Consider the following 25,839-nt stretch of genomic DNA (forward strand, 5'->3'; position numbering starts at 1 on the left):
TTGATCTTGAACTGGTTGTACTGCATCGATCTACTCAGTTCATTTCGCTATTTTCAGTTTGTCAAGTAGAAGTAGTTTAATCCCCAATACGAAAAATAGCCTGAGGAATTTCATGGCTGTTTTCACGGAGTACCAACATTTAATATTCATAATAGTCAAGTAAAGCCCACAAATTCTGTTGCGCTTCGCGCATAGTAGTATTTTCACGAAAGTATCAGTGAATATATACTTTAGGCACCGGATTGCTTTGTTCCCCAATCCTCACTCACCGCATTGTCACCCATGTCAAATATTTCATCACAGTAAATATGGCCCACCACGTTTGAAACTACCGTTTCCCAATCTAGCAATTACCTATCATATCGTAATCTATAGGAGCCCATTACGTGTCTTGCTTGATATATAGTGAGTTTGCTGAATGTTTGCAGAATTCTGCATCAGACAATATAAGGACGCACATTGCATATCTAACCCTGATACACATGTATCATTGCCATGTGTTCATGTCGGACAGCAGTGATTCAAAAAAGCTAAAATATCTAAATAATTTGCCGAAAAATCTTGGCATAGTAGGCGACGGGCAAGGAGAAAGTGCCCCCAAATGTCTAAGGATGCCGAACGACCAGTTGGGGTTGCAGTCTCTATTTCGAGGCTCTTTCCATTCTTTGTGAGTGCGATCTTTCATCGGGTCTTTTTTGTCGCCGTGAGAACAGCGAACGCGGGGGAGAATGAGCACAAAATAATCTCCGACGCGGGGTAGAACCCGGGCCGCCCGGGCGTAAGGCGGTTACGCGCTTATCGTCACCACTACGCTATCTCCCTCGCTACACCTAAAACGAGTAAAAATTTTAGTAGTTGCAACAGGGATACATAGTTCTATATATCCCTGAGTTGCAACAGTGTTGGGATCAAGTCACTATCTTCGAGTCACGAGTAATCTCGACTCCTTGCACATTTTGACTAGAGTCAAGTCAAGTCAGTCGATTTTCGAAGGTGACTCGAGTCAAGTCACCATTCAAGTTAAATTGAATTTTCGAAGTATATGAGTGATGATTCAAGTATGAAGTAGCCTATATGATGATTCAAAGTCATTCTCATTACATTTTTCTCGCTGTGTGAAGGACAGATTAATTGGCCATTTATCTTGAATCAAATAACGAATATAAAGGTCAATGAATACAAAACGGCGTTCACGTAGAACTGCTAATAAAATATGCGAGTTACTGTATAGCTATATGATGCAGTCCGTTATTATCATCCAAAATTGAGAATCGAATACGAATCCTCGAGAAGTTGACACAAATTGATGTCGTACAATACAGGATCCTACCTGTACTCAGACCCATCTGCACATCCGTGAGAGTATAAGCACATGAACTATATTTGTTCGATTTAAATCATACAAGAGAGTTGGCAAAGGGGAGCGCTGTGCAATGTAATTACTTAGCCGTCTAGGAAACAGACATACGTTTGCTATTAGATTATTCTACTACTACTACGACAAGCAAGCTGTGATCTTTTCGTTTGCGGTCAATTTAGATTTGGCGGATCAGTGATACGTACAATCATCGAATGACAGGTTGCTCTCACCAGTGACACCGGCGTATCAATCCGGGTGTGTACCAGAGTTGGATCAATTACATTATTTCAGTTCAATTACTATTACTTTCATGCATGTTTCAATTACATTACAGTTACTCCATGCTAAAAATATCAAATTACAATTACTCCTTGCATGCTTCAATTACATTACAATTACAATTGCTGCTGTTGAACATGTAATTGAATAATCATAAATTCAACCGTGCTCCTTGACCCGTTAATTAATAAAAAGAAAAACGTTTTCGAACTATTCCAGTATGCAGTATGTCGTTGAAAAAAGTATTATAATATATGCACGTGTTGGATTTGCGTATATAGTATATAATTAAAGAAATAATATCATTTTATCGAGGAACGTAGGAATTAGGATGAGTAAAAAAAAAACCGTGCTTTGTCAGATAAGAATAAGACGTTATATAATATCCAGTGGTCTGGTTAGTTAGCCAGACCAAGTAACTGTTGAATTCTAACAGCAGACACGCCACAACTACCAAGTGTGAGCCGGTTTATTGTCAAGGCAGGAACGCGAGTTCCTCACACAGCAGCAGAATACAAGGAATAATCCAGACTACATAGTAGCACGTGCACAGTAACGAATAGGGGCAACACTAAAGGTTGCTGTCTAGCACAATCAATTAATCATCAATCATTCACATTACAACACTCCCACTTGATTGATATTTCAATGCTAAAGCATTTCGAGAGCCATTATCCCTTTCTAGTTACAGAAAGTGTCACAGATAGTGGAAACACATTTTGGTATCAGACTAACCATATCTATCAATCAAATTGCAAATGTATCGTTTTTGATGCAAATAGATACACTTCTCAGTGTGCTCTTGCTTAATGCAAACATCAAGGCAGTAATGCGATTCACTGATACCCGCCATGCAAAATTCAGGGCCGAAGTTATACTTCACTTCAGTTAGTCGATCATAAGACGGCGAAGCCAAAATGACATCATCAACAATGAACAGATTCTTATCAGTGCATGTAACGCATGAGTCAGAATAACAGTGTTTGAACCCGATCGACTCAAAGTACTGATTAAGCACAATGTTCCAACAGCTTTGCGGCTGTTTCAATACATACAAAGACTGATTACACACCAAATGTTCAGAACCAAATGCAATATAACCAGGTGTTCGATTAATATAGATGTCTTCTTCAAGCAGACAATTCATGAATGCAGTATCAACATCCATCTGATGTAACATATCGTTTTCAGGTGCTACAGATAGCACAGCTCGACTCGAGACAAATCTGACAACTGGTGAATATGTCTCATTATCATTTATGCCGCATTTTATTTCGAATACCGAGGGGCATTCAGCTGGTGCAGTTTCTTGTGGTTGCTCCACAACACTCCAGGTTTCATTCTTCAACAGAGAAGCGTATTCCCTGTCAGCAGCTTTTTTGCACTCACTTGAATGTGGTGATTTCATACCCTCATCAAAGATTATAGGTTCACATATTCCAGCAGCTGCAAATGCAGTGTGTTCAGTACCAGTCCTCCCATCAGTTGATTCATCAGGCACATCATCATAATTGGTTATATCCATTTCCAGTAGGGTGGTTTTCAGATATCATTTCTCCCACTGGTTCAACATGTCCATTGGCAATATTTTCTGTGTCAGACAGGGGCGTATCCAGAGCGCAAAAAAGGGGGGGTTTTGCATTACGAAATTGGCTATTATGACGTCATCATTAGGATCACTCGTCTCCACGCCATGGCGAATATTTACGATATTGTATAGTTTAATAATAAAAAGAGATTTGCGGTGAGTGGGAGATGTACGAATACGATACAGACATTGCCCGAAAATCGCGTTTCTTTCACGGTATGATTGAAAGAAATTCGTAATTGCTCACATTTAGTCATGAGCCAGCAAACGCCGCCCGTCTCCAAGCGCCTAGTTCCGGCCAGAGATAAGCGATTTTGTTGGGTTTTGACGATATTATGCGCACGGTCGGTAGTATCGCAGCGGACGAACAAGCGCGCAATAAGGCGGTAGCATAAACGAGGGCGATCGCAATCGCCACAGAGAGGTGTGGTGTGAACAGTGTACGTCGTACACGAATGTGTGCTTTTCGATGGCTTTACTAGCCGTACGGCTGAATGTGTAGTACGCGCGAAGGTAATTAGACCTTAATTGCAAGTACGCAAGTCAGTCAATTAATACAGAGTACACACTGGGATAATAACTTGATCGGCAGAGAAACTTGTCAGCCGATATAATTAGGTTAACTTTACTACTAGGCCAACTCAATTCTCCCGTTCAGCGACAACACAGGCCTGTATTTGGACGCCAGCAAGCCACCTAACAATCGGGAACGTGGATTGCTAGGCTTGTATTTTGAAATGTGAATGTCAATCGTAGACCATTTCTCGCCAATAATCGCGAAGACAATGTGGATTTGAGAATAGCATTGTCGTACTGGTGCCGCCGTGTCTGCGTCTCGCTGATCAATCAACACGCCGTGCAATTCTTAATTAGGATTTCAAGGCGAGCAGGTGCAGCGAATTCGCGGGCGATGTTGATTGCCGACAACTTCGTCTTTGCAATTACGTATCGCGTCGGCCAATTAGATTAGATTTTCCTAAAATGCGTCTCTCGTTTTAGCAAGGCGAGAGAGAAATCGAGGGAAGAAAGTTGATAACGTCAGCAACTACCGCTGAAATGTAGCTGAACAAGCGCAGAATTCGTATGGAATTAGCGAAATATAATGACCTATTTTATCCTTTCGACTAATTCGGCGCATGATTCCAAGATTTGGTAGGGGTTTTAGTCCCCTTAAATAACATTAACACGTCATATTCGCCTTCTCATACGTAAAAACGAATATGTTAACTTAGTAAATTAGCAAATATTAGAGGCTATATTTTACATCAATTTTTAGGATTTTGAAAAGGGGGGGGGTTCCGACCCCCGAAAACCCCCCCCCTGGATACGCCACTGGTGTCAGATATAACATGACGGCAACACAATCTGTACAGTCTTCCTGCCACTGAGCCAGTTCCACAAAGCCTTCCATGTTTATTGTAGATTCTGCATTCATCTCCAATAAATGCAACTTTGCCACCAAATTTACTTGCTGCTCGCACAGAAAAAAGGTTGCTTGCCAGCTTCGGAACATATAAAACCTTTTCCAGTGTCACAGTTACATTTTCTTCATTTTCAAGAAACATTTCAAGGTTTACTTTTCCAATTCCAAAGGCTGAAACGGTGCTACCATCGGCTAAGTGAATGGGTCAAGGAACCTCAAATTCTTTGTAGTCCGAGATTGATTCTCTCACTTTCGACATGTGCTTTGATGCACCACTGTCTACATTCCAGCTTGGATCAGCATCATCACAAACTTCTTGACCACCAACAGAAAATGTGTATTCTTCTTGACCACCAACAGAAAATGTGTATTCTTCATCACTGTCATCAGACTCTTGACATTCGTGATACAGGTGACCAAATTTGTCGCAGTTATAGCATCGTAATTTCTTTATCGACACCATTGCCGATTCTTCCAGTTCATAGCGATTTTGTTTACGCCTTTTTTGCTTGCCATACAGCTTATCTTCTTCATTCAAAATTGCTCTTTGAACAAATTTCAACTTGAGACCTGGTTCGCTATGAGTTTCCAGGGCAGTGACCAAGGTTGCGTAAGGCTTAGGTAAACTTCCCAGCAACGTTACAACTTGCAGTGTTTCTTCAACTGGCGAGCCAAGAGCAGCCATTTGATCAGTCAATTTCTTCATATATTTCAAATGACTCTCGACTGAGTCAGACTGATTCATTTCACATCGAAAATACGACTTCATTAGCAAAAGTCTATTACCTGCGGAGTCACCATCAAAGTGTTCCTTCAGGGCATTCCAAGCATCCGCAGGCGTATCGCAGGACGTTATTAAATACAGTTGCGACGTAGAGACAGCCAAAGTTATGATGGCTAACGCCTTATCTAACTTCTTCTGATGTTCCCTTGTCTGCTGCTGATTAGCGCCTCCTGGCAACACTTCCGATCCATCAACATATTGGAATAATTCCTTCGCCTTCAGCAAACAAGTTATCTGGTATTTCCACGTTAGTCAGTTATCACTATGCAGTTTGTCCGCCGTGAATTTCTGTACTTCACCGGACGCCATAGTAGTCATTAGGCTCCAACGCAAATTTTAGAAACTGTAAGCTCTCCGTACGATCCTATATTCTCAATATCTCTTCTTCTTCGGAATCCCGAACTCGTTACTTGCCGCAGCGGAAGCGTGCTGGGCCCATAACCTGTTGAATTCTAACAGCAGACACGCCACAACTACCAAGTGTGAGCCGGTTTATTGTCAAGGCAGGAACGCGAGTTCCTCACACAGCAGCAGAATACAAGGAATAATCCAGACTACATAGTAGCACGTGCACAGTAGGGCTGTTCAAAAATAACTTTTTTTTCCCGATTCAAGCCGGTCACCTCTTAAATCGTCAGGTTGCAGTAGAAAACCTTGCTCACCAAATTTCACTCGATTCCAACCAGTAAAGGCCTCCGCAGATCCAATTAAAATTTTTAATTTATTATGGGAAATTCAAAAAAGAAAATTTCCAAATTTTCCTGCCAACCCCATGAAATTGTTGAGCTGTCTTCAAAGAAGTTGCAAAACAAATTTGAGTCAATTCCGACCAGTAGAAGCGGAGTTATTGGAGTTTTTCGTTGAAATTTCTCGGATTATCCTTGATTGGTGGATAATCCGCGATTTATCAACGAAAAACTTACATACCTCCGCTTCTACTGGTCGGAATTGACTCAAATTTGTTTTGCAACGTCTTTGAAGACAGCTCAACAATTTCACGGGATTGGCAGGAAAATTGAGAATTTTTTTTTTAAATTTTCCATAATAAATTAAAAATTTTAATTGGATCTGCGGAGTCCTATACTTGATAGAATCGAACCAAATTTGGTGTGCAGCGTTTCATAGGGTAACCTGACAATTTAATCAGTGAATGGCTGGAATCCAAAGCAAAAAGTTATTTTTGAACAGCCCTAGTGCACAGTAACGAATAGGTGCAACACTAAAGGTTGCTGTCTAGCACAATCAATTAATCATCAATCATTCACATTACAACAGTAACGATGCAGCATCGTGATCTGAAATCGTATTGTAGATTGCCAACCCACGGATAGATGCGCAAGATGTGAGTCACGGATGAATGCACCGACAAACGTACTGCAGAGCCGGCTAAAAGCAGCAAACTTTGTCGTCCTAGAGCTGGCGATCCAAGCGTCCAAATTTGATGCATATGGTCTTTATTGTAAGCTATTGATGCACTAATTCCGAAAATACAAATTAAAATCTCGTCAGGGCAATGCAACTGCTCCAAAATAGCCGTTTAAGGCCGACTGTTCTGAAAAGTGAGAGCGCCGCAGCAGCATGACCACAACAATGACCAATTACGCCCAGCGATTGTTCAGAACAATGCTGATTCCCAGACTTTCACGACTATTTTGGGATGGTACCATTGCCTGGAAATATACTTTTATTGCGGAATCAGTTCGACACTATAGCTTTCGATTCGGACCATACATATCAAATTTCGACGCTTAGATCGCCAGCTATGGGACTATCAATTCTGCTGCTTTTAGCCGACTCAGCAGTTCGCTTCTCGGCGTATTCAATCATGAGTCACGTGTTGCGAATCCATCCATTGGTTAGTAATCTAATAATTGTATACAATGGCAGCCGAGGTAAAAATAAAAAACTTCGCCCGCAAGGGCGCAGTCAAGGGGTTCCGCGAATGGATCCACCAACTTCCTTGTCGACATTTAAAGAGAATGCATTATGAGTCAATTATTTTATGTTGTGCTTGTCAGGTCTCAATAGCAATTTAATGTAATTGAAATTGTAATTGAGCAAAATTTTTGTCAAATTACAATTACACAAAATAAAAATGCTTCAATTACAATTACATTGAAAAATGTAATTAATTACATTCAGCTCAATTACAAATTACAATTGATCCAACTCTGGTGTGTACAAGATACAGAGATTTAATCGACACCTGATGACTTGAAATTGACTCGTGAAATTTGCTCCGGGTCACGAGTCAATTCACATTTCTGAAGCGATGAGTCAAGTCATACCAAAAAGTCGACTCGAGTCATCCCAACACCGAGTTGCGAAGTTTTTCCAAGTTCACGCCGATATCTCATGGAATCTTAGCAGTGTGGTCGGCATTGGTTGGTCCTTATATGCACATCATGCACTCATGGTATGCATATGCGCAGATCGTGTGTATGTATATCATGAGTCGGTGTATATGCCGCAAAAAGGACAAAAATAAACTACGTCCTTTCCTTTCCTTCCTTATATGACAGTGGTTCTCGACGTTGGGCGATGCAGACAATTGTCGGTATAAAGCAACAGGTTTGTCACTGACACGCCAGCAGCATAACTCGAACTTCAACGCTGCCAGCAAACAACTGCTTCTGTTGAACGTTTTTCTTTATTCTTGCCAAGTTACAGCGCGAGGACATTCAGTACATAAGTTCTAACGAAAAACAACATAGAAAAGCACTCAGTTCCAACATGATTTGCAGCAATGCCTAATTTCAATACTCGAGGGCAAAATTTTGTCAAAATTATCATTTTTCAGTACCAATTCTTCTGTTTTTTAGGGCAAAGAAAAACCGCACTCAAGGTATCTGGAGTTGAAAATATCCTATTGGTCTTCAGAATTATCTAAATTTAAACAGACACAGCCCAGGCAAAGTTGGAAAACTAGAAAATATTCAGCTTTCCAAATTACATTACAATTAGAACTATGGCTAGGCAGCTTTTTCAAATTAGATTAGACTTACTAGATTCGCGAAAACTTCGAAATTGGATCAACTTAAGTTCATAGCAAATTACAGTTCATTCTCATCAACAAGATAATGGCAAATGTCTGTACAGCAAGCTTGGCACGTTTTGCACTATTCAGAAATCAGATCAGAATCAACATTAGAGCATAAAAACATTTCAAAAAAAAACTTTCGCTCTCTTTCCATCGGTGTGTTTGGTCCGTGGGTCGGATGGTAAGAGCCTATTCGATTCGGATGTGATTTCGAGTCATGTACCTCATGGACGGCAGTCGTCCTGACACCTCGATCACGATAGTACTCTCCGCAGTTAGACTTCCAATCGTTCCAATATATATTTCTGTCAAATTGGGGCTCAATCTTTATATTTTCAATCTTTACAGTGGACGTTTCGCTGTCAAAAGCTACCGGGCCTGTAGGGCGGAAGCTATTATCCGCGTTTCTCGGTGAAGAAGGGCGGACATGTTGCTGGTTCACAGATTGTGTTTTGGAAGCGTGGGCTTCGTCAGTATGATCAGCACCAGTTGTCATAACATTTTTCTCCTTCGCTCGGATCGGATTCTTGCAATTTTCTGTCGGCTGTTCTTGATTTTTTGACTTGTCGGAGAGATCTCTATCAGCGTCTTCGATCTTGGTACTTTTTTGTTTTTCATTTACCTGTTCTTGATTTTCTGGAACTTTTCGACAACCACTCAAGCGTTTTTTGGGTATTTTGTTGCTTTTTTTGGAAATAACATTGTGTTTTTCCCCGGTATCTGTTTTCGCGCACTTAAATTTTTTAGTCTTTTCAGACTTCATCTTTGATGACTTTCTGGTCGTCTGTTTTCCATGTTTTTTCAGGTTTGAAGACTCGCTCGTTTTCGGTCGATCATAAGCACCAGAGTTAGAGCAAAGTTCTATTTTCGACAGAGCATTTTTGCTGACTGCTTCGCCACGCAAAGATTCAGAGTCAGCAGACTCTGATTTTAACTGGGAAGGGCTCTTTTGCTTTGACAATTTGACGAGCGGTGACTTGGGCTGCTTTTGACTCATCTTGGAAGACGAGTCATTACCGTCGGTCTTGGTCTTTTTCGACAATTGTAAATCAGAAGAGTTTGGTACAGTTTCGACGACTCTCTTTCGAGATTTCGGTATTTTATTCTCGGCAATGATACTCGTTAGAGTTTCTACTGTTGTTGTGAGGATCGTGCGATTACCGTTGGTCGAGTTAGAAATATCATAATCAGAACCAGATGACGAACTAGAGCTGGTACCGGAATCAGAGTCAGAGCTAACTTTGAGAACATTGTTTTCACTCGAATCTTCCTTAGCGGCGACAATAGGCTCATCGTCACTGTCGTCAAATATAATATGTACAGGTTTTTTCACACTTTCCGCCGCAATCATTTCGCTCTTTTTCAGATATCTTGAAACTTGCTGTTGAATTTTGGAAGAGTAGTTACTGTTTGATTTTGTGTGACTGGTGTCTTTCTGTGGCGCTGCCACACTTGCCGTTCTAATGTTAGCATTGTTTTTCAAAGATAATGAACGATTTTCCAGTGTTTGTTTTGGTGTGGAAACTTTGATTGCCATTCTTTTAAAGGAAGATTTGTTACTTTTATCGGTATCATCCATGATTTCAGACGATGGAGTTTCATAATTTCTTGTCTTAGTCTGTATGACATGCTTGTTCAGAGATTTTATTGGAGATTTTGTATTGGCAGTAGTAGTTGCAGAGCTGCTATCATATAACATTGAAATAGTCGGCTCCGGTTTGGCTGTGTCGTGTTGAGAGTACTTTTTGACTGTAGCTTCAATTATTTTGTCGATTGTAGAAGGAGATTTGGTTAGAGATTTTGTACTGGTAGTACTAGTAACGATGCTGCTATCACATGACGTTGTGATAGTCGGCTCCAATTTTGCTGTGTCGTGTTGAGAGTACTTTTTGACTGTAGCTTCTAACATTTTGTCGATTGTAGAAGGAGATTTGGTTAGAGATTTTTTACTGGCAGTAGTAGGTACAGCGCTGCTATCACATGACGTTGTAATAGTCGGCTCCAATTTTGCTGTGTCGTGTTGAGAGTACTTTTGGACTGTAGCTTCCAACATTTTGTCGATTGTAGACGGAGATTTGATTAGAGATTTTGTACTGGCAGTACTAGTAACAGAGCTGTCATCACATGATGCTGAACGACTAGGTTCTGGTTTTGGTGCGTCGTGGCGTGAGTGCTTTTCGGTTGCATTTTTCAATATTGTCGCAAAGCCGATTACAGATGGAGTTTTGGGTGGGATTTTTGAACCGGAAGTATTAAGGTCTTTGCATCCGCCGCATGACGTTAAACGCCTTGGTTCCGGTTTTGCTGTGTCATGTCCAGACAACTTTACGGTTGTGTTTTCCCATGTGTTCACAGGTCGAACTGTCATTCTTTCCAGCACCACAGTTGGAGATCTATACTGCTTCAGAATGTTTTTTGTCCCACTACAGATCACTGCTTCTTTTTGTGGGACTTCGACCACATTGCTTGATCGGAGAGTCCTTTTTTCCTTATCTGGCTGTTTAGCTTTGTTCATAGTTTCATCAGTTCTTTTTAGAGTCCCCACACTGCCATTTATGGTTTTGCTCCTACACGCAGCCTCAACATTTGGCTTTGGAGAAGCTTCTGCGGATGTGCTTGAAGCTTCACAACTTTCCTCTTCGTCGGGAATTAATATCGGAGATGAGTCGGACTGTGTTACAGACAAAGTAGGAGATGAATTGATGTCCAGTGATTTATGATGAATACCAGTCTGCGAAGAAACATCAACATGAACAACTATAAATGCGCACAATAAAATTAGATGGGACTGAGAGCAGCAGCCAAGCCTTTCAAGTAATAATTATTCACAATAATGCCAACACTCATGACAAAATGTAGGGGGATAGCGATCTGATTATTTAAGAACAAAGCTTAGTAAATCATTTTGAAATGCTGAAATATTGGCGTTATTGTTCAGAATACGCTATTCTCCTGTGCCCAACATCACTTCACTATTCCTCACTAGCTGAAACGGCATCGGCTATGGAGAATCAGCTGATATGATTTAGCATTAGGGTCACCGGTATGACTTGAAAGAAAAATCAAAATTTTTTATGTCCTGTAGTCGCAATTGATGAACTTTTGTGTCCTGATTTGAAAGTTCACAAAAGTTGAGACTGTTTAAACAAAAACCTCCCGCTCAAAAATTTTTGAGTTTTCTCTGTATGAAGGATATTTTGATCGGTCTGGAAAAGCGATTCAAGGTATGATGCAGGGGAAAATTTCAAAATGTCATATCATATGTGACGCAGCATCTGTTGATACCGGACGGCGTTGTTGTGAAATTGCAAAACGCAATGATGAGCAAGGGTTTTCGTAAACCACAATATATTGGTTGTCAACATCATATTATCGAGTCTTAAAGCATAGGCTATGTCAGAGTTCTTCAATCCAACGTCTTCAACAAATCCAACTCTCAGCTACAAATTTGAAGATGATGTGGCCTAACATTACAAAAACTTGGTACAATCCAACAATCCAGAAATTCGGATGGAAATATTAGAAAACTGAGGTTGGTGGGATGATATTAAGTTCATCTTTGAGCTGTGCGGAGCATGCCGCTATTTGAAAGAAAATAGTAGATTACCTCTATTCAAATGGCATAATCCTACATCTCTACACAATGTGAGATTGAGCTTAAAGGTCATGATTGCGGACTTCCAAATCCCCAGATCAAGAGTAACTCTGGAGATATCATGCTTATTCATCGCAAACGTGTGTCAGGAAGCCTGGTATTCTAACCAGATGTCTAAAGGTGGAATATACTAAGCCTGACCGATTATCGGTTCGCTGATAATATCGAGACGATATCACACTTTGTAAGAATTTTAAGTATCAGCCATTGGAGGTGAAACATTATCGGCAATTTGGTGACGTCATAACATGGCGGTAGGAAGCAAGAAAACTATAATCTTTGACCTCTAGACCAGTGGTTCCCAACCTTTTTTGACTCATCGCCCCCTTTTCAAGCTCCACACCGATCATCGCCCCCAAACCGAAAAATGGGCATACAAACTGTAATCACCGGCAAGTTGAATAAAAAAAGGCTTGACCTCGAAATTACACTTTTACAGCTAAATTTTCATGAGTTGACTAAAAAAAGGTAATTTCTTCGACTTGCCTCCAAAATAGCCGTTTTATTGCGCGATTGCCCCCTTCGTTATTTTCGCCCCCTAGACCGACAAATCGCCCATGTTGGGAACCACTGCTCTAGACTGAGATTGATATATTTCAAAAAGCTTACACTTCACAGGTGACCAGATGCAGCCTTTCTAATTTATTTCATGTTCATTGTTCAAGTATAACAATGGCTCTAAAGCTGTTCAGATAAATGCTCTGAAGATTTGAAAATGTGCCTATTATGGTATGCTTCACTTCTTTGGAATATCGGCTGAATGCATTGGAGTTATCGGCCAAGGTGTGAGATATCGGTTTTATTGGTATCGACCCAAAAATCCAATATCGGTCGGGATCTAGAATATACCAAAGATTATTTGCTGCTATCTTTGAGCTCGAATGTCCTGTAGCGATAAAGTGCCTTAACCCTTTTAACGGGGGGTCAATTTTTGCAGAACTGACCATCACTTTTCAAATTCATACCGTGGCCTCACCAATATTGAATCGGAGCTGTTTCAGTTTAGAAGTGGGCGAGTATCGCCTTCTACCGTTTCCGGCGTCGATCGACACCCCATGACATGTCTAAGGTTTTTTATAAGTCTAAATAACCAAACTTTTTCTGAAAAATCTCTTTCTCTCTCTCATTTTTCAAGACTGACCCCCAGGATGGCGTCAGAGAGTCAACAATCATGCCTCAGTGCGTAGGCATCGTTGCCTGGTTTCGAACAAGCCGTCAACCGTAGCCGTAAACCGCGCGGCTCGCCAGATGGGCGTGATCAGTGAGTGGTCATAATGGTCAAGTTCACGATCAATATCAAATCGAACCTCTACCGTCCAGTTAATGGCATGAAACAATGTGGTATACTTTCTCTTGTCATATCCAACCATTTGCAGGCATAGTTAACCAGTTTATGCCTCATATTCCGTCACGAACTTGGACTTTAACTTGACTGTGTTCTTGAAAATCACCGAAGCGTGACCATAATTTACAAACGCCCTCAGAAAACTCCCCAGAACAAGGTTTGATATTCGAAACGGTGAAAAATTACGCAGAATACCGTACAAGTCGACTTCTGATGTTCTGCCAGAATTTATGACTATATTTCCCAATTGGAAAATATCTGGAAATAACCACTCTTTTCTGCATGCGTATATTCGACCGAACTCCTCATGTTGAAAGTCGGTGCTAGAAAATTGTGATGCCTAATACCTTAAAATTAGGTATTCTATAAATCAGAAGATAGCTGGCTTTCCATAGAAACCAAAAGTACCCGCTACGACATATATCTTTGGATAAATTGAGAGATGAACTTGAACTTGGGTCACCAGTGACCCCCCCCCCCCCCCTTTAAAAGGGTTAAAACCCCATTGTAAGTCGGATGAGTCCGTACGTGTCCCTGGCACTAACATAATTGCAGAAAGGGAAGTCGAATTGACGGAAGAACTTTACCTGAAGCGCAAAAGGACAAATATTGGAAGATTAAATTTGTAGCAAAGAGTAGCCTTTGAATTGTAAATTTTTTCTATATATGGACCAATGTCGAAAATCGAAGTCAGTTTGTGCAGGACATTTTTTACGATTTAAACAAAATATGGTAATTATAATTTTATTATTTTATACCAAAATGTTCAATAATTCCTGCTACAGTCAATTTTTTTTCAAGTCATAGCCCTATTCGGCATATTGCCTTGATGTGTAAAGGTCCAGACATTGTCAAGACCGAGAGCCTTAAAAACGACTTGGACCTTGCCCACGATCTAAAAAGCGGAATGCGCTCTGTTTTGAGTAGGCGACCCCTGCTTTAAATGATGGCGAACAAAAAGTTTTTCAAGTTTCAAATAATATCATTTCAATAGAAGGTGTTGTGACGGTTAATTTGTTACAGGTATAGGCCTATTGATCCAATGGCAGGAACATTGCTCACATTACTACAAAAATAACAGACAGAAATACACCGCAGATATTACTGGTCTTTGTTTTAGAAAGTGCTTAAATTTCAAATGTTAAGCTGGCAACTATCAGTTTTCATCAGTCTATCCAGCTTTTTAAAGAAGTAATCATGTTTCAACATTTCTCATACCACTTTGCAAAAATAATTGTTCTAATTGACTTGGTTACTTTTATTGTGCTCAGTACTGTGCTCCATCCAGTTATAGCAGATTTGAATAGACAGGACATTCATGAATAATACTAGCACATCACCCGCAACAACGTTCAACGTGTGAAGAAGATACTCACCATGCGGTAATAATTCTTGTACAGAACCTCATTATTGACTCTGGAGCAGGTTTGCAGTATAACTTGAGTTTTCATAAGTTTCTTGTAGAGATCATCCGAAGCCGTGTAACAACAGGAATCCCCGTATTTATTCCGAATTATAATTGTAACCTGCAAGGAATAATATCAGACATTATTATGAATCAACATTTCCTAATAGAATCATAGCCAGTATTTTCGTTCTGTGGTACACTATTTTATAGATACATAAAACAATAGACTGCAACGAGGCAAAACCATGGCGTACAAAGATATCAGGACATCAATAGTCGCCTTTTTAGTAGGGATGGAGTGAACGCGAGGTTCACGTTTATGTTCTGTGTGTGAACCTCAGAAATTTAGAGGTTCACGTTCACAAACAAACCTTGGTAGGTTCTGCACTGTGAACCTTTTTCATATATTACATTTGTCATTACATGTCATTATAACTAGAGCCCGACCGATTATCGGCTCGCCGATAATATCGAGTCGATATCACGCTTGGAGAGAAATATCGGTATCGGCCATTGAAGGTAAAAAAATATCGGCCATTTTCGTGACGTCACAACATGGTGGCAGGGAGTCAAGAGAAGTCGGTGAAAGACGTGAGGACGGTCAATTATAAAAATAAATGGCCAAGCTGCATATAGTGCATACTGCATACAGGGCAGTAGGCGTGTCTATCTGAATATTAATAACTAACTAACTAATAGATAATAACTAACTAATAAATAAATAATAACTAATTAATAGATAACCAACCACCGTTATGCCCCACTGACTTCGTGGGAATCCCCCTGCAGTAATCGATCACCAAAGACAGAGAGCAGCTGGATGGATAGTTGTCTGCAGAAGATTTCAATCAGTAAGAGAAATGAGAACTTCAATCATGCTGGACTGACCCTCGTAATGATAGAGAAAAGCGTCGCGTCGAAATATTTCCCGGTTCGGTACCAACAGAGCTAATTATACCAGTAATGTATGAAGTCGTCTGACTGAGGCCTGCGGCTGCGGAGCCACCATGATAGGAAATATGCGAGCATAGAGGGCAAGAAAATCAAGCAAACGTGGAATAAAGCCAGTAATTGGTACGAAAATTTTTGATTCCATGATGACATTGGCCAATTCTGACAAAAGACTGTAAAATATTGATCAATTGATTGTTGAAATGCTGGTCAAAGGCCCATGGGGGATGGGTGGAGCAGTTGCAGACGTGGACAATTTGAGTTGTTTTGCACATTCTCATCAGCTATTTGTTAATGATGTGCTGAAGGCTCCAGGTGCATTGTCAGAAGAATATCAATATCAATATTTGGTTAAACCATTGAAGAAAAGATCCCCTGCAAGGGAGCGGTGGAACCGAAATGAAGAAAGATTTCCTGCTGTGCCACTAACTATGCTACCAAGTGAAAGACTGCTCACTGTGTTAAGTACTATATACATCATCTATGGAAGACCACACAAGTTCACTCCTTGGAGAAAGGGCCGAGAAATTGTGCTTCGTGAACTGTAATCTGCAACTGCTGGATTGGTGCTTTTGATACATTTTTATAGTTCCTTGATCATTTATTTCATGTTCAAGCATATCAATGGCTGTAAAGTTGTTGAAAGAAATGCTCTGAGGTGTTAAATATGGGCCTTGAGCTAGATTCCATATCTTTTGAATATCGGCTGAATATATCGGGGTTATCGGTGGAGGTACTGGATATCGGTCTTATCGGTATCGGCTCAGAAATCCAATATCGGTCGGGCTCTAATTATAACATCTTTGATTGAAATTATTTGCATTTCAACTTTGGACCACTTTATGCATGGCGCTGGCAGCATAAATAAATCAACACTAAACGAACATGGACCTTGCCAATCTCGAAAATTTTATTGGCTTTGATACAAAAGTTCGCTCGAAATATTCAGCTTCCCGTTTGTGGATATTTAGTGACTCTGCTGTGAGCTTGACCCGCAATAACACAACATCCAATTATAGCATTTGATTGCTCGAGTTGATACATTTTTGTGACATTTAAAACGTCAGCAAGTACTTAATTAGGCACTGGGGCTTCTGTGACCGGAAAGTAGGGTTTGAATGGGCAATATAACGTCACGTGAAGTCATAAGGTTCACGTTCGCATTCACACAGAATCTTTAAAAAGGCTCACGCTCACACAAACCTCAACCTTTTTGGGGTTCGCACCATCCCTACTTTTTAGCTTACGGAACGGTAAAATTACAAAAGATATCTTGTGGACCGTCAAAATTTCAAAATAACCTAAGATGCAGGCCTAATTGTCCAAGGTGTTTAGAGGACAACTTTTTATAAAATTTGACAACTAATTTGACGTCAGCCTTGCTAGTGAGCCATAAGGTTGATTTAACCGATTTCTCCGACGGTTCACAAAACGAGTGGATGTCTTGGGTGTATTATAAACCGACATTTTTCAAATTTCTTTTCAGAAAATCGAAATCTCCCAGATTTCTTTATGGCTGACGCCCAAGATGGCATCAGATAGTCAAAATCAATGCATCAGTGTGTAAAGTTGGACAACTAGAAACATATCGGCTTTTCCAAACTAGATTCTGAAGAAGTAGAATTAGTGAAATCACAAAAACATAGAAGCTGAATTAACTCTCGAATTAGAAAAAATTTAAATAAAATCAAGTTCAGTTCACATCAAATCAGAGTTCATTTGCATAAGCATGAGAATGGAAAATGTTTGTAGAGAGAGAGTTTTCATTTTCATCCAACCAAAATACATAACACACGGCATTGATGGTGATGTACACCCTACGTTTGCCCTGTTCCGTACTATACAGTTTGTCTGTAGCATTTTATGGAATGTCAGAAATTAGAATTAAAAATCGATCACAGAGACAGTTTGCCGGTTTATATTAGATTATAATTAGGTTACGGTACTGGCATTTCACTCCCGCCTAATTATACAACTAGGATTATCTAGTTAGCAGAGTCTGTCAGTGCGTCGACGTGGTTGCCAGCGTCAAGACGTCATTCAGGCAACTACCTTCTAGTGCAGGAGTTCTCAACCGGTGCCGGCCGATCAGAATGTTATAACGAAATTTCAAAATGCAAGAAGTTGTGTGCTTGTCCATCAATTGGTGAAATAAACATTTATTCTAAATATATTGAAGTGTAAAACGTATTTATTGCATAGTGTCGTAATAGAGAGTTCATGGTCTACTTCAGGCGTTTGTCACAATGGTGCAAGTGTTATAAGAAACTGTCAAAAAGTAGTCTACAATTTATTTGTGAAAACCACGGAAATTTTATCAAACTTCCGCTTCTAAACTTTTAAACAAACTTCAGTTACATTTCTCTCAATGGACACTGAACAATTAATCAATTTAGTGGTCTTCAACAAGACTTCGAGAGCTTCGCTTTGCAGAAACTTTATTAGAATCACGTATAAATGAATATCTAGTAGGTTCATCAGAAAACATCGTTAAATGGAGTTGCCTTAATTAAATTTATGGTAAATTTTAGTTTTTGAAGGTTCAGCGGTACGTGAGATTTGTTTGAAGTTTTACCAGTCCGCGAGGTCAGAAAGGTTGAGAACCACTGATCTAGAGTTCTTCGGGTGTCGAACGTTGGGGGAAGCCGGGCAAGTCAGGGTGTGGTAGGACCTAATTCGCATCATTTTAAGAAATATTATTGCATACTTCTGATCCGGTCGAAATTTCCAATTCGCACGCTTTCAGCATCAGCGTCTGCTTTCTCGAGGCAAACACTCGTTCCCACTTTGCATACGGAGTGACTTCATCCAAAACTTGTACTTTCCTTCTCTTCACTTTCATGAGAGAATTGGCTTTGGCTGCCGACATTCCGGTCAATAAGTTTTCTACGAGCCTATTTGTGAGAACAGAAAATAAAATAGTCGCTGATTAAATTGCTTTTTCATCTTTGCTAGGTACGGTATCGTTTAATCATTCATTATAAGGACGAAAGTTGTTGCTAAAGTAGGCTATACAAACAATGTGCCGAATTAGTTTGGCAATTATAATAATAGAAAGCCTGGAAATTTCATGAAACAATGTTTTCATTAGTCACAAACACAAATCTGATGTTTGTCGGTTCTGAATAGGAACGACGATTCAGTCAGCACTTTGGTCACCATTCCACAGAAAAACCGAATTGCATTTCCTGTAGGCCTACATGAACTGTAAACGAGTACTGAAGTATCATAATACACTACATTACTACACTTCAAGTAGTGCAACACAACTTTCTAATGAAGATGAGTCATGTCATCCAAAAACGTCACATTTCAATGGGCCAAGAGTTCAACATGTCATCAAGCACAAGTTATCCGGAGATAAAATATGCCATGGTCCTAGTAGAGCAATTAAGTTTCGACAACGCTTGTCTTAAAAACAATAGAGTCTTAAATTTAAATAGCTGTCCGCAGTAAAGAACTTCAAGATTGCATTAATCACAACATCCATTGCGATAATATATTCATTATTACTTAGAAGAATTGTCGGGTGTCTCTTATCAAGAGTTATAAGCGCACTAAAAGGATTCAAACAGATTCATAACAGAAAGTAATACCATGTAACAATCAGGAACACAGACCATGAAACTGGCATTGCATAGGGTTACCATACGTCCTAATTTTCAGGTTTTTGAAAATGTCCTCCGAGGATGCCAAAATGTCCTCCTTTTTGAGATTTTGTCCTCTTTTTCAAGGATTTTGGTTAGATATAGGGCAAAATTCGACTGAGATACAGTAAATCAGCACTGAAGTAAAGCTCCAACGGCTATTTCGGGAGCTGAGTCAAAAACTTAACCTTTATTTATTTATTAGGCTAGTCAACCAACTGATAAACGTGAAAGAAAAATTGTATTTCGGGAGCTGAGCGAGAAACTTGACCCTTTTTTTTAGTCAACCGACCACAAAATGGGGAAAATTAACCATTTTTCAGATTTGTTTCCGTTATTTCAAGTTTAAAAATTTTGAAAAAATGTCCTCCTTTCCTGATGCCAAAATATGATCCTAGCATTGTAACAATGGCAACAACAAACTTCGAAGAATATGGTATAAAAATTATTATAATAATAGAAACGCTAAAAGCAACGCTAAGCACAGATGTCACACAAAAAGAACACTAATTACACAGAAAATCTTTTGTACCTGTCTACATAAACTGGTCAGTTGAATAATTGTTGATTCCAACACTTTCAAACGCAACAATGATCAATCTCCAATGACGTCACAAATCATCAAATCAGAACATCTTGGTACATCATCTCAAAATATCATCAAGCATGATATATCTTTATCATTCACTAGCGCACCCTAAGCAAGTGTTTATTATCTCAACAAAAGATTTGAGTACATATCACAATACCAAATGATGTTCGATGGCAACACTAACACATGCTGGAAATTAGATAAACTGCATCATGTGACGTCATTAATTTCTAACTTGAAAGCATTGACCAGTTGTCTGCAATCATTACGATCACTGTGCACTGTGCAGTAGGGTTGTTCAAAAATATCATTTTGTTTCTGGATTCCGGGGATTCAGTGATTAAATTGTTAGGTTGTCTAAAAAAAACGCTGCACACCAAATTTGGCTCAATTGCAACCAGTCGAAGCTGATGCAGAGCCAATTGAAATATTTTGATTTATTATATAAATTATTTTAATTTATTATATAAATTTTTTTTTAAATTCTTTCTGATACATTGCGAATATGTTATATTTTTTGCTTGCAAATGTGTTATATTATGTGATAAGTTTCATATTACAACCAGCCTTTCAGGCTGTAGCTGACTTGATGATCTCCCGATCCCTTCGCTACAGCCTGGTTCTGAATTATATATACTTTGCTATGTATTTATCTATCTGTGTATTATCAATGTTCATGGACCGAATAAATTCTCTCTCTCTCTCTCTCTCTCAAATTTGACTGTCAACTCCATGAAATCGTTAAGTTGCCAGAAACAACAATGCAAAACAATTTTAGCTCACTTCCAACAGGTTAAAGCAAATTTATTGCAGTTGAAAGTTTTGGATAAATTTGCAATAACAGCATTGATGGAGGGAAATCCCAGAATTTTTATTAAAAACTCCAATGACTTCGCTTCTACGGATTGATGTACATTGGTTGAAATTGATTCAAATTTTCTGAGCAGTGTGTTTTAAGCAACCTAACAATTTAACCAGTGAATCCCTGGAATTTGGAAATAAAATTATTTTGAAAAACCCTACTGAGCATTGTGCAGTATTAGATTTGCGTTTCAAGATTTATTGCACATAGCTAACAGAAGTATAGCATATAGCCAGCATTCAACAACCAAATCATCAATCAATTAACTAACTGCTACATTCACAGTTTTGCAGAAGGAAGTTTTGCTGATGAGATCAGCTTAGGGATTTTGCGCAACAAGGCACTGGTGTCAAAATCCTGCATCGTAATCCTCGCTTGGCGGTTGAAGACAATCGCAGAATAAACATCTAGAATCACAGCTGTGATACCCCATATCTTATACGTGTTTTTATTACCAAGCAGCTTTTGGATAGTTGTAGATTCATCCATGACGAATTTGTTATTAGTGAAATAATTATAACAATCCCATTCAACCTTTGGAAAACGTGTATTGCGATAAGATGTATAGTGGGTAGTTTCACTAAATACAGTCAGAGGTACAGCAAAAACACTTTCAACTTCACAACGGTTTAAATATAGTCTTACATCAGACATGTTACTAATAAATCCTATTACCGGCACAACAAGTACTTTAGCGATCTTGCTGTAAACGGGAAAAGATGTTCCGAGTACTTTGACGCAACTTCTAGGCAATCCAATTTCTTCCTCTGCTTCTCTCAGGGCGGCGTCCGAAACGCTGCTATCTGTGTCATCCACTTTACCCCCGGGAAGTGAAACATCACCAGCGTGCGTGCGGAGATTTCGCGATCGCTCCGTTAATATCACATGAGGTATTTCGTGATACTCAAAAATGGCAATTAGCACGGCTGCTTTCTTCACTTCCAACGCACTTATTTTCGCTAAAATTGTGGAATACTTGTCGTTCAATCTGTTAAGCTTCGTCGATTCCAGGTTTGGATCGAAGCGCTTGGTTCGAACGACGGAACTCATGGCCTGTCTTCCTTGTGGTGTGGTACGGAACATAGAGGTTGCCGCGACGTGACGGAGCCAGAGCAGTTAAATGTGGTGATATCGGATTTGGGAGTTCCCCGGCCAATAAATAAGAGAGAGACAGAGAGAGTCTCCACTCTTTATAATATAATTATATTAATATTATTATCGTTGCGTTCTATTTTTCATCTGAGCAAGTCATACACAAGGTACAATGCGATAAGACGCAATGCGATGTCATGAACAGATAGGAGGATGTCGAACGACACGCATCAGTAGCTACTCTTCAATCTAAGATCAAAGTCACTCAACTAGTTGAGTGACTTTGTCTAAGATGCACCTCGGCCTAGAGTGCCCGCCGGCACTGCCCGGTGAGGAGGGTTGGTTCGATTATGTTCACAATAAGAACAGTTTTGTTCATAATAAGAACAGTCTCATGTTCAAAATAAGAACAGTCATGTTCACAATAAGAACAGTCTCATGTTCACAATAAGAACAGTCGTTATATTCACAATAACGTCAGTCGCAGCACGAACATATACCCCAGACACGATGTCCGAGTGGCAACATAGTCCGAACACACCCCAGACATGATGTCCAAACACCCCCAGACACGATGTCCGGGTGTCAACGCAGTCCGAACACACCCCAGACATGATGTCCGACCACGCCCCAAATACGACTGCTGATTGGAAACTCAGTCCGAACACACCCCAGACACGATGTCCAAGTGTCAACATAGTCCAAGCACACCCCAGATACGATGTCCGAGTGCCAAGCAGTCCGAACACAACCCGGACATGATGTCCGAACTCCGAACACGCCCAAGCACGATTTAGAAAAAAGTGAAATACAAATACCACTTCTAAAAAGCGGAAAATGTATTTCAAGTCTTTTGTTCATACAGCTACAAAAGTGATCAGCAAAAACAGGTGTAACGTTAAAAAAATCCGGATTTACCAGATTAGCAGGTCACGTCATTGGCCGCTAGATTAGCTAGATTGCGAAACGGTATAGCTTCAAACGTTATATGGGCCATATTTTACTGTGATGAAATGTTTGATATGGGCGACAATGCTTGCTATGGGCTTTATTTAACTTTTATGAATAATAAATATTGGTACTTCGTGAAAACAGCCCCGACATTCCTCAGGGTATCTTTCGAATTAGGGGGTCAAACTACTTGTACTTGACAAACTGTTACTAGCGAAAATATGTAAGCAGATCACAAAATATTACGAAGTAGAAGTAGAGAAATGTAGATCTACTTGAGTAAGTACCAGAAGTAGAGGAAGACTACTTGAGTAGCCTACTTCCAAATAGTAGAAGTTCTTGATTACTGACCACCTCTGGTCCGAACACACCCCAGACATAATGTCGGACACGATTTCCGATTGGAAACACAGTCCGAACACACTCGAGACACCATGTCCGAGTGGCAACTGTACGAACACACCCAAGACATGATGCCAGAACTCACCCCAGACACGATATTCGAATGACAACACAGTCCGTAACGCACCCAGGCAGGCATGGGGTAATCGTGATTAGTAAGGCAAGTTCTTGCAACTTTTTTTACAGCTTCTGGAAGCTTCGTAAATACTCATAATGTATGTATAGTAGGTTATGGTGTTTTAATCTGTTTGGCGGAGTTATGTTGCAACGTTTTGCAGCTTTAGTCTATATTTTTCATGCAACTTTTTTCTGCAGCTTTTATCAAATATTGCGCAAAATATGCTATAAAACTATAATAAAGACTAAATTATTGGATTTCAAGTGACAATGCGGCCCACCATAGGCGCCGGACGCAGGTATACTGGGTATGCCGTGTTTACCTAGCAATTTTTTCGGGTATGCGGCATAGGCTACCCACTATTCCGTTAGTCATGAAACTCCCTGAATTAACTGGTAAATTGTGCGAACCCTATGTAAATAAAAATGTAACCATGATCGATTGAATAGCGAAGGAAGAAACGGAACAAGCAGACACCATGCAAATTTTAAACTGCTGGAGCCTTTCAAGTATCTCATACCTTCATGATTTCAAAAAATTGTATAAATGCAGCAACTTCTGCAACTTTTCTTAAAATTTGAAAAATAAATGCAACTTTCTCAGGTTTTTTGTGCAACAAAAACTTGCCCTAGTGATTAGTAATCATAAACGATTACTGGATATTCAAGTGATCGTAATCGCAATCGATAACATATCTGATCGATTTCTTTGTAAAATAACGATTATGCTTTTTACTTCGACCAGGACCATGACACACACTGAACATTCGTGAACAAGGACTAGTGCGATTAACAATCAGGTTATTGATCGCAGAAACGTCGGATTTTCAAACTCCACTGCTCGATTTATTTCATTAGAAGTATTAGCTTTGCTTTCATTGAGTATAATTATCTACCGTAAGTGTATAGATCAGAGGTTGTTAACCAGAGGTGGTCAGTAACGAAGTACTTCTACTTTTTGAAGTACTTGAAGTAGATTTTGCCTTCTCACACTACTTTTTAAGTAGTTATGATTTTACACTACTTCGACTTCTACTTGACAGTTTTCAGTTTTGTGGGCAAAAATAGGCGTAGAATACCTACTTACTTACTTACTTGTGAACCACCACTCCTACTTCTACTTGAGTAGAAATTTCGGCGTTACTTCTACTTCTACTTGAGTAGCGACGATGACTACTTTGACCATCTCTGTTGTTAACTCACCACTCATACAAATAATTCGTCACGACACGCGTTACGTGTGGTGGTACATCGTGTGCAGTGACTGGGTTCGAAATCGGAACCCCTTGCAATCAATCAATCAATCAATCAGGTTTTATTAATATTTTCATCATTTCACCACAAAACTGCGATACAATGAACAGATAGGAAGGTGTCGGAACGTCCTGAAGTAGTCTTTGAGATCAGACAGGCACCCTGGTCTAGGCGAAGTAAAGAAGAGGCATGCACACTGAATGAAAATTGAAGCAGAAAATGTAAAAGGCAAGCGACAAAATGATGTGGTATGCGGCGGAAGACGGGATCGATGTTAGGTCGCGGCCCGGTAATCCTGAAGGCAGATTAGTATTAATTTAGAAGAAATTGCTTGCATTTCGACTTGAATGCGGACATGCTCGACGACTGTCGAATAGCTGACGAGATGCTGTTCGACAATTAGGGTCCGGCATACTTGATAGAGTAATTCGTTTTCTTTTATTCCGTCCTGATCATGGTAGTTGTTATTCGTCTTGGTCGGTCGCATTGACAATAAGGTCAGTATCATGTTTAGGGCTGCGGGCACATTGATTTGAGTACTGAAATAGGTGTCTTATAAAAGCCGAGAGAGAGAGAGAGAGAGAGAGTCTTTATTTTCATCTAACCAAAATACATATACCACACGGCAGTGGTGGTGGTACAGAAAATATGCTTGCGCAGTATTCGGTATTAGATAGGAATGATCGATAAGACCGTGAAGGTCATCTAGTCTGATCACACCAGCATCAAACAGGTACACTTGACTCTAAACAGTCTGGCTGAATATTAGCAGAGCGACAAAAGTAGTCAAAAAAGCTACTCAAGTAGAAGTAGAGACAAAATATACTCTAGTACGAGTAGAAGTACTTCTTCCCTAAGCAACTTAAAACTACTTGAAGTAGAAGTAGAATTGACTGTCTTTAAATCTACTCAAGTGAGAAAGTAGTCGAAGACGATCGTCATTCGTTCGCATCGATTGTCATAAGCTGAAAATCGAGTTATGCGAAAGTTGCTAAGCTTGATTCATATTGATGCTTACCAGGATGTACGCCTAACCAATTTTCGACAGCATAACCATTCGTCCGCATGATGGGATGAATATATGATGGT

At 39.8% G+C, this 25,839-nt stretch overlaps 2 protein-coding genes across 2 annotated transcripts; both read right to left on the reverse strand.

Annotated features, from left to right (window-relative positions):
- Positions 1 to 8,065: 8,065 nt before the first annotated feature.
- LOC145458572 (uncharacterized) lies at positions 8,066 to 18,709 on the reverse strand. The gene is made up of 3 exons (XM_080336982.1): positions 18,541 to 18,709; positions 14,851 to 15,000; positions 8,066 to 11,205 (listed from the first exon to the last, which is right to left on the reverse strand). The coding sequence occupies exons 1-3, from the start codon at positions 18,700 to 18,702 to the stop codon at positions 8,554 to 8,556; spliced, it is 2,964 nt and encodes a 987-aa protein (XP_080193108.1). The 5' UTR covers positions 18,703 to 18,709; the 3' UTR covers positions 8,066 to 8,553.
- A 329-nt stretch (positions 18,710 to 19,038) lies between these two features.
- On the reverse strand, positions 19,039 to 22,079 carry LOC145458573 (uncharacterized). Its single transcript, XM_080336983.1, has one exon. The coding sequence runs from the start codon at positions 22,015 to 22,017 to the stop codon at positions 21,214 to 21,216; it is 804 nt and encodes a 267-aa protein (XP_080193109.1). The 5' UTR covers positions 22,018 to 22,079; the 3' UTR covers positions 19,039 to 21,213.
- Between the last annotated feature and the right edge of the window lie 3,760 nt (positions 22,080 to 25,839).

Source organism: Botryllus schlosseri, chromosome 16 (genome assembly GCF_051294905.1).
Source record: "Botryllus schlosseri isolate E-star chromosome 16, Bs_hap1, whole genome shotgun sequence".
Classification (NCBI taxonomy): Eukaryota; Metazoa; Chordata; class Ascidiacea; order Stolidobranchia; family Styelidae; genus Botryllus; species Botryllus schlosseri.

What these genes read in the sequence shown, in the direction of transcription:
- LOC145458573 (XM_080336983.1), bottom strand. Translation starts at nt 22,017, where the DNA reads ATGTTCCGTACCACACCACAAGGAAGACAGGCCATGAGTTCCGTCGTT.
- LOC145458572 (XM_080336982.1), bottom strand. Translation starts at nt 18,702, where the DNA reads ATGTCGGCAGCCAAAGCCAATTCTCTCATGAAAGTGAAGAGAAGGAAA. An exon ending in AAATTTCGACCGGATCAGAA is followed by an intron (nt 15,001 to 18,540) that starts GTATGCAATAAT and finishes TATTCCTTGCAG; the next exon opens with GTTACAATTATAATTCGGAA. An exon ending in ACAAGAATTATTACCGCATG is followed by an intron (nt 11,206 to 14,850) that starts GTGAGTATCTTC and finishes GTTTCTTCGCAG; the next exon opens with ACTGGTATTCATCATAAATC.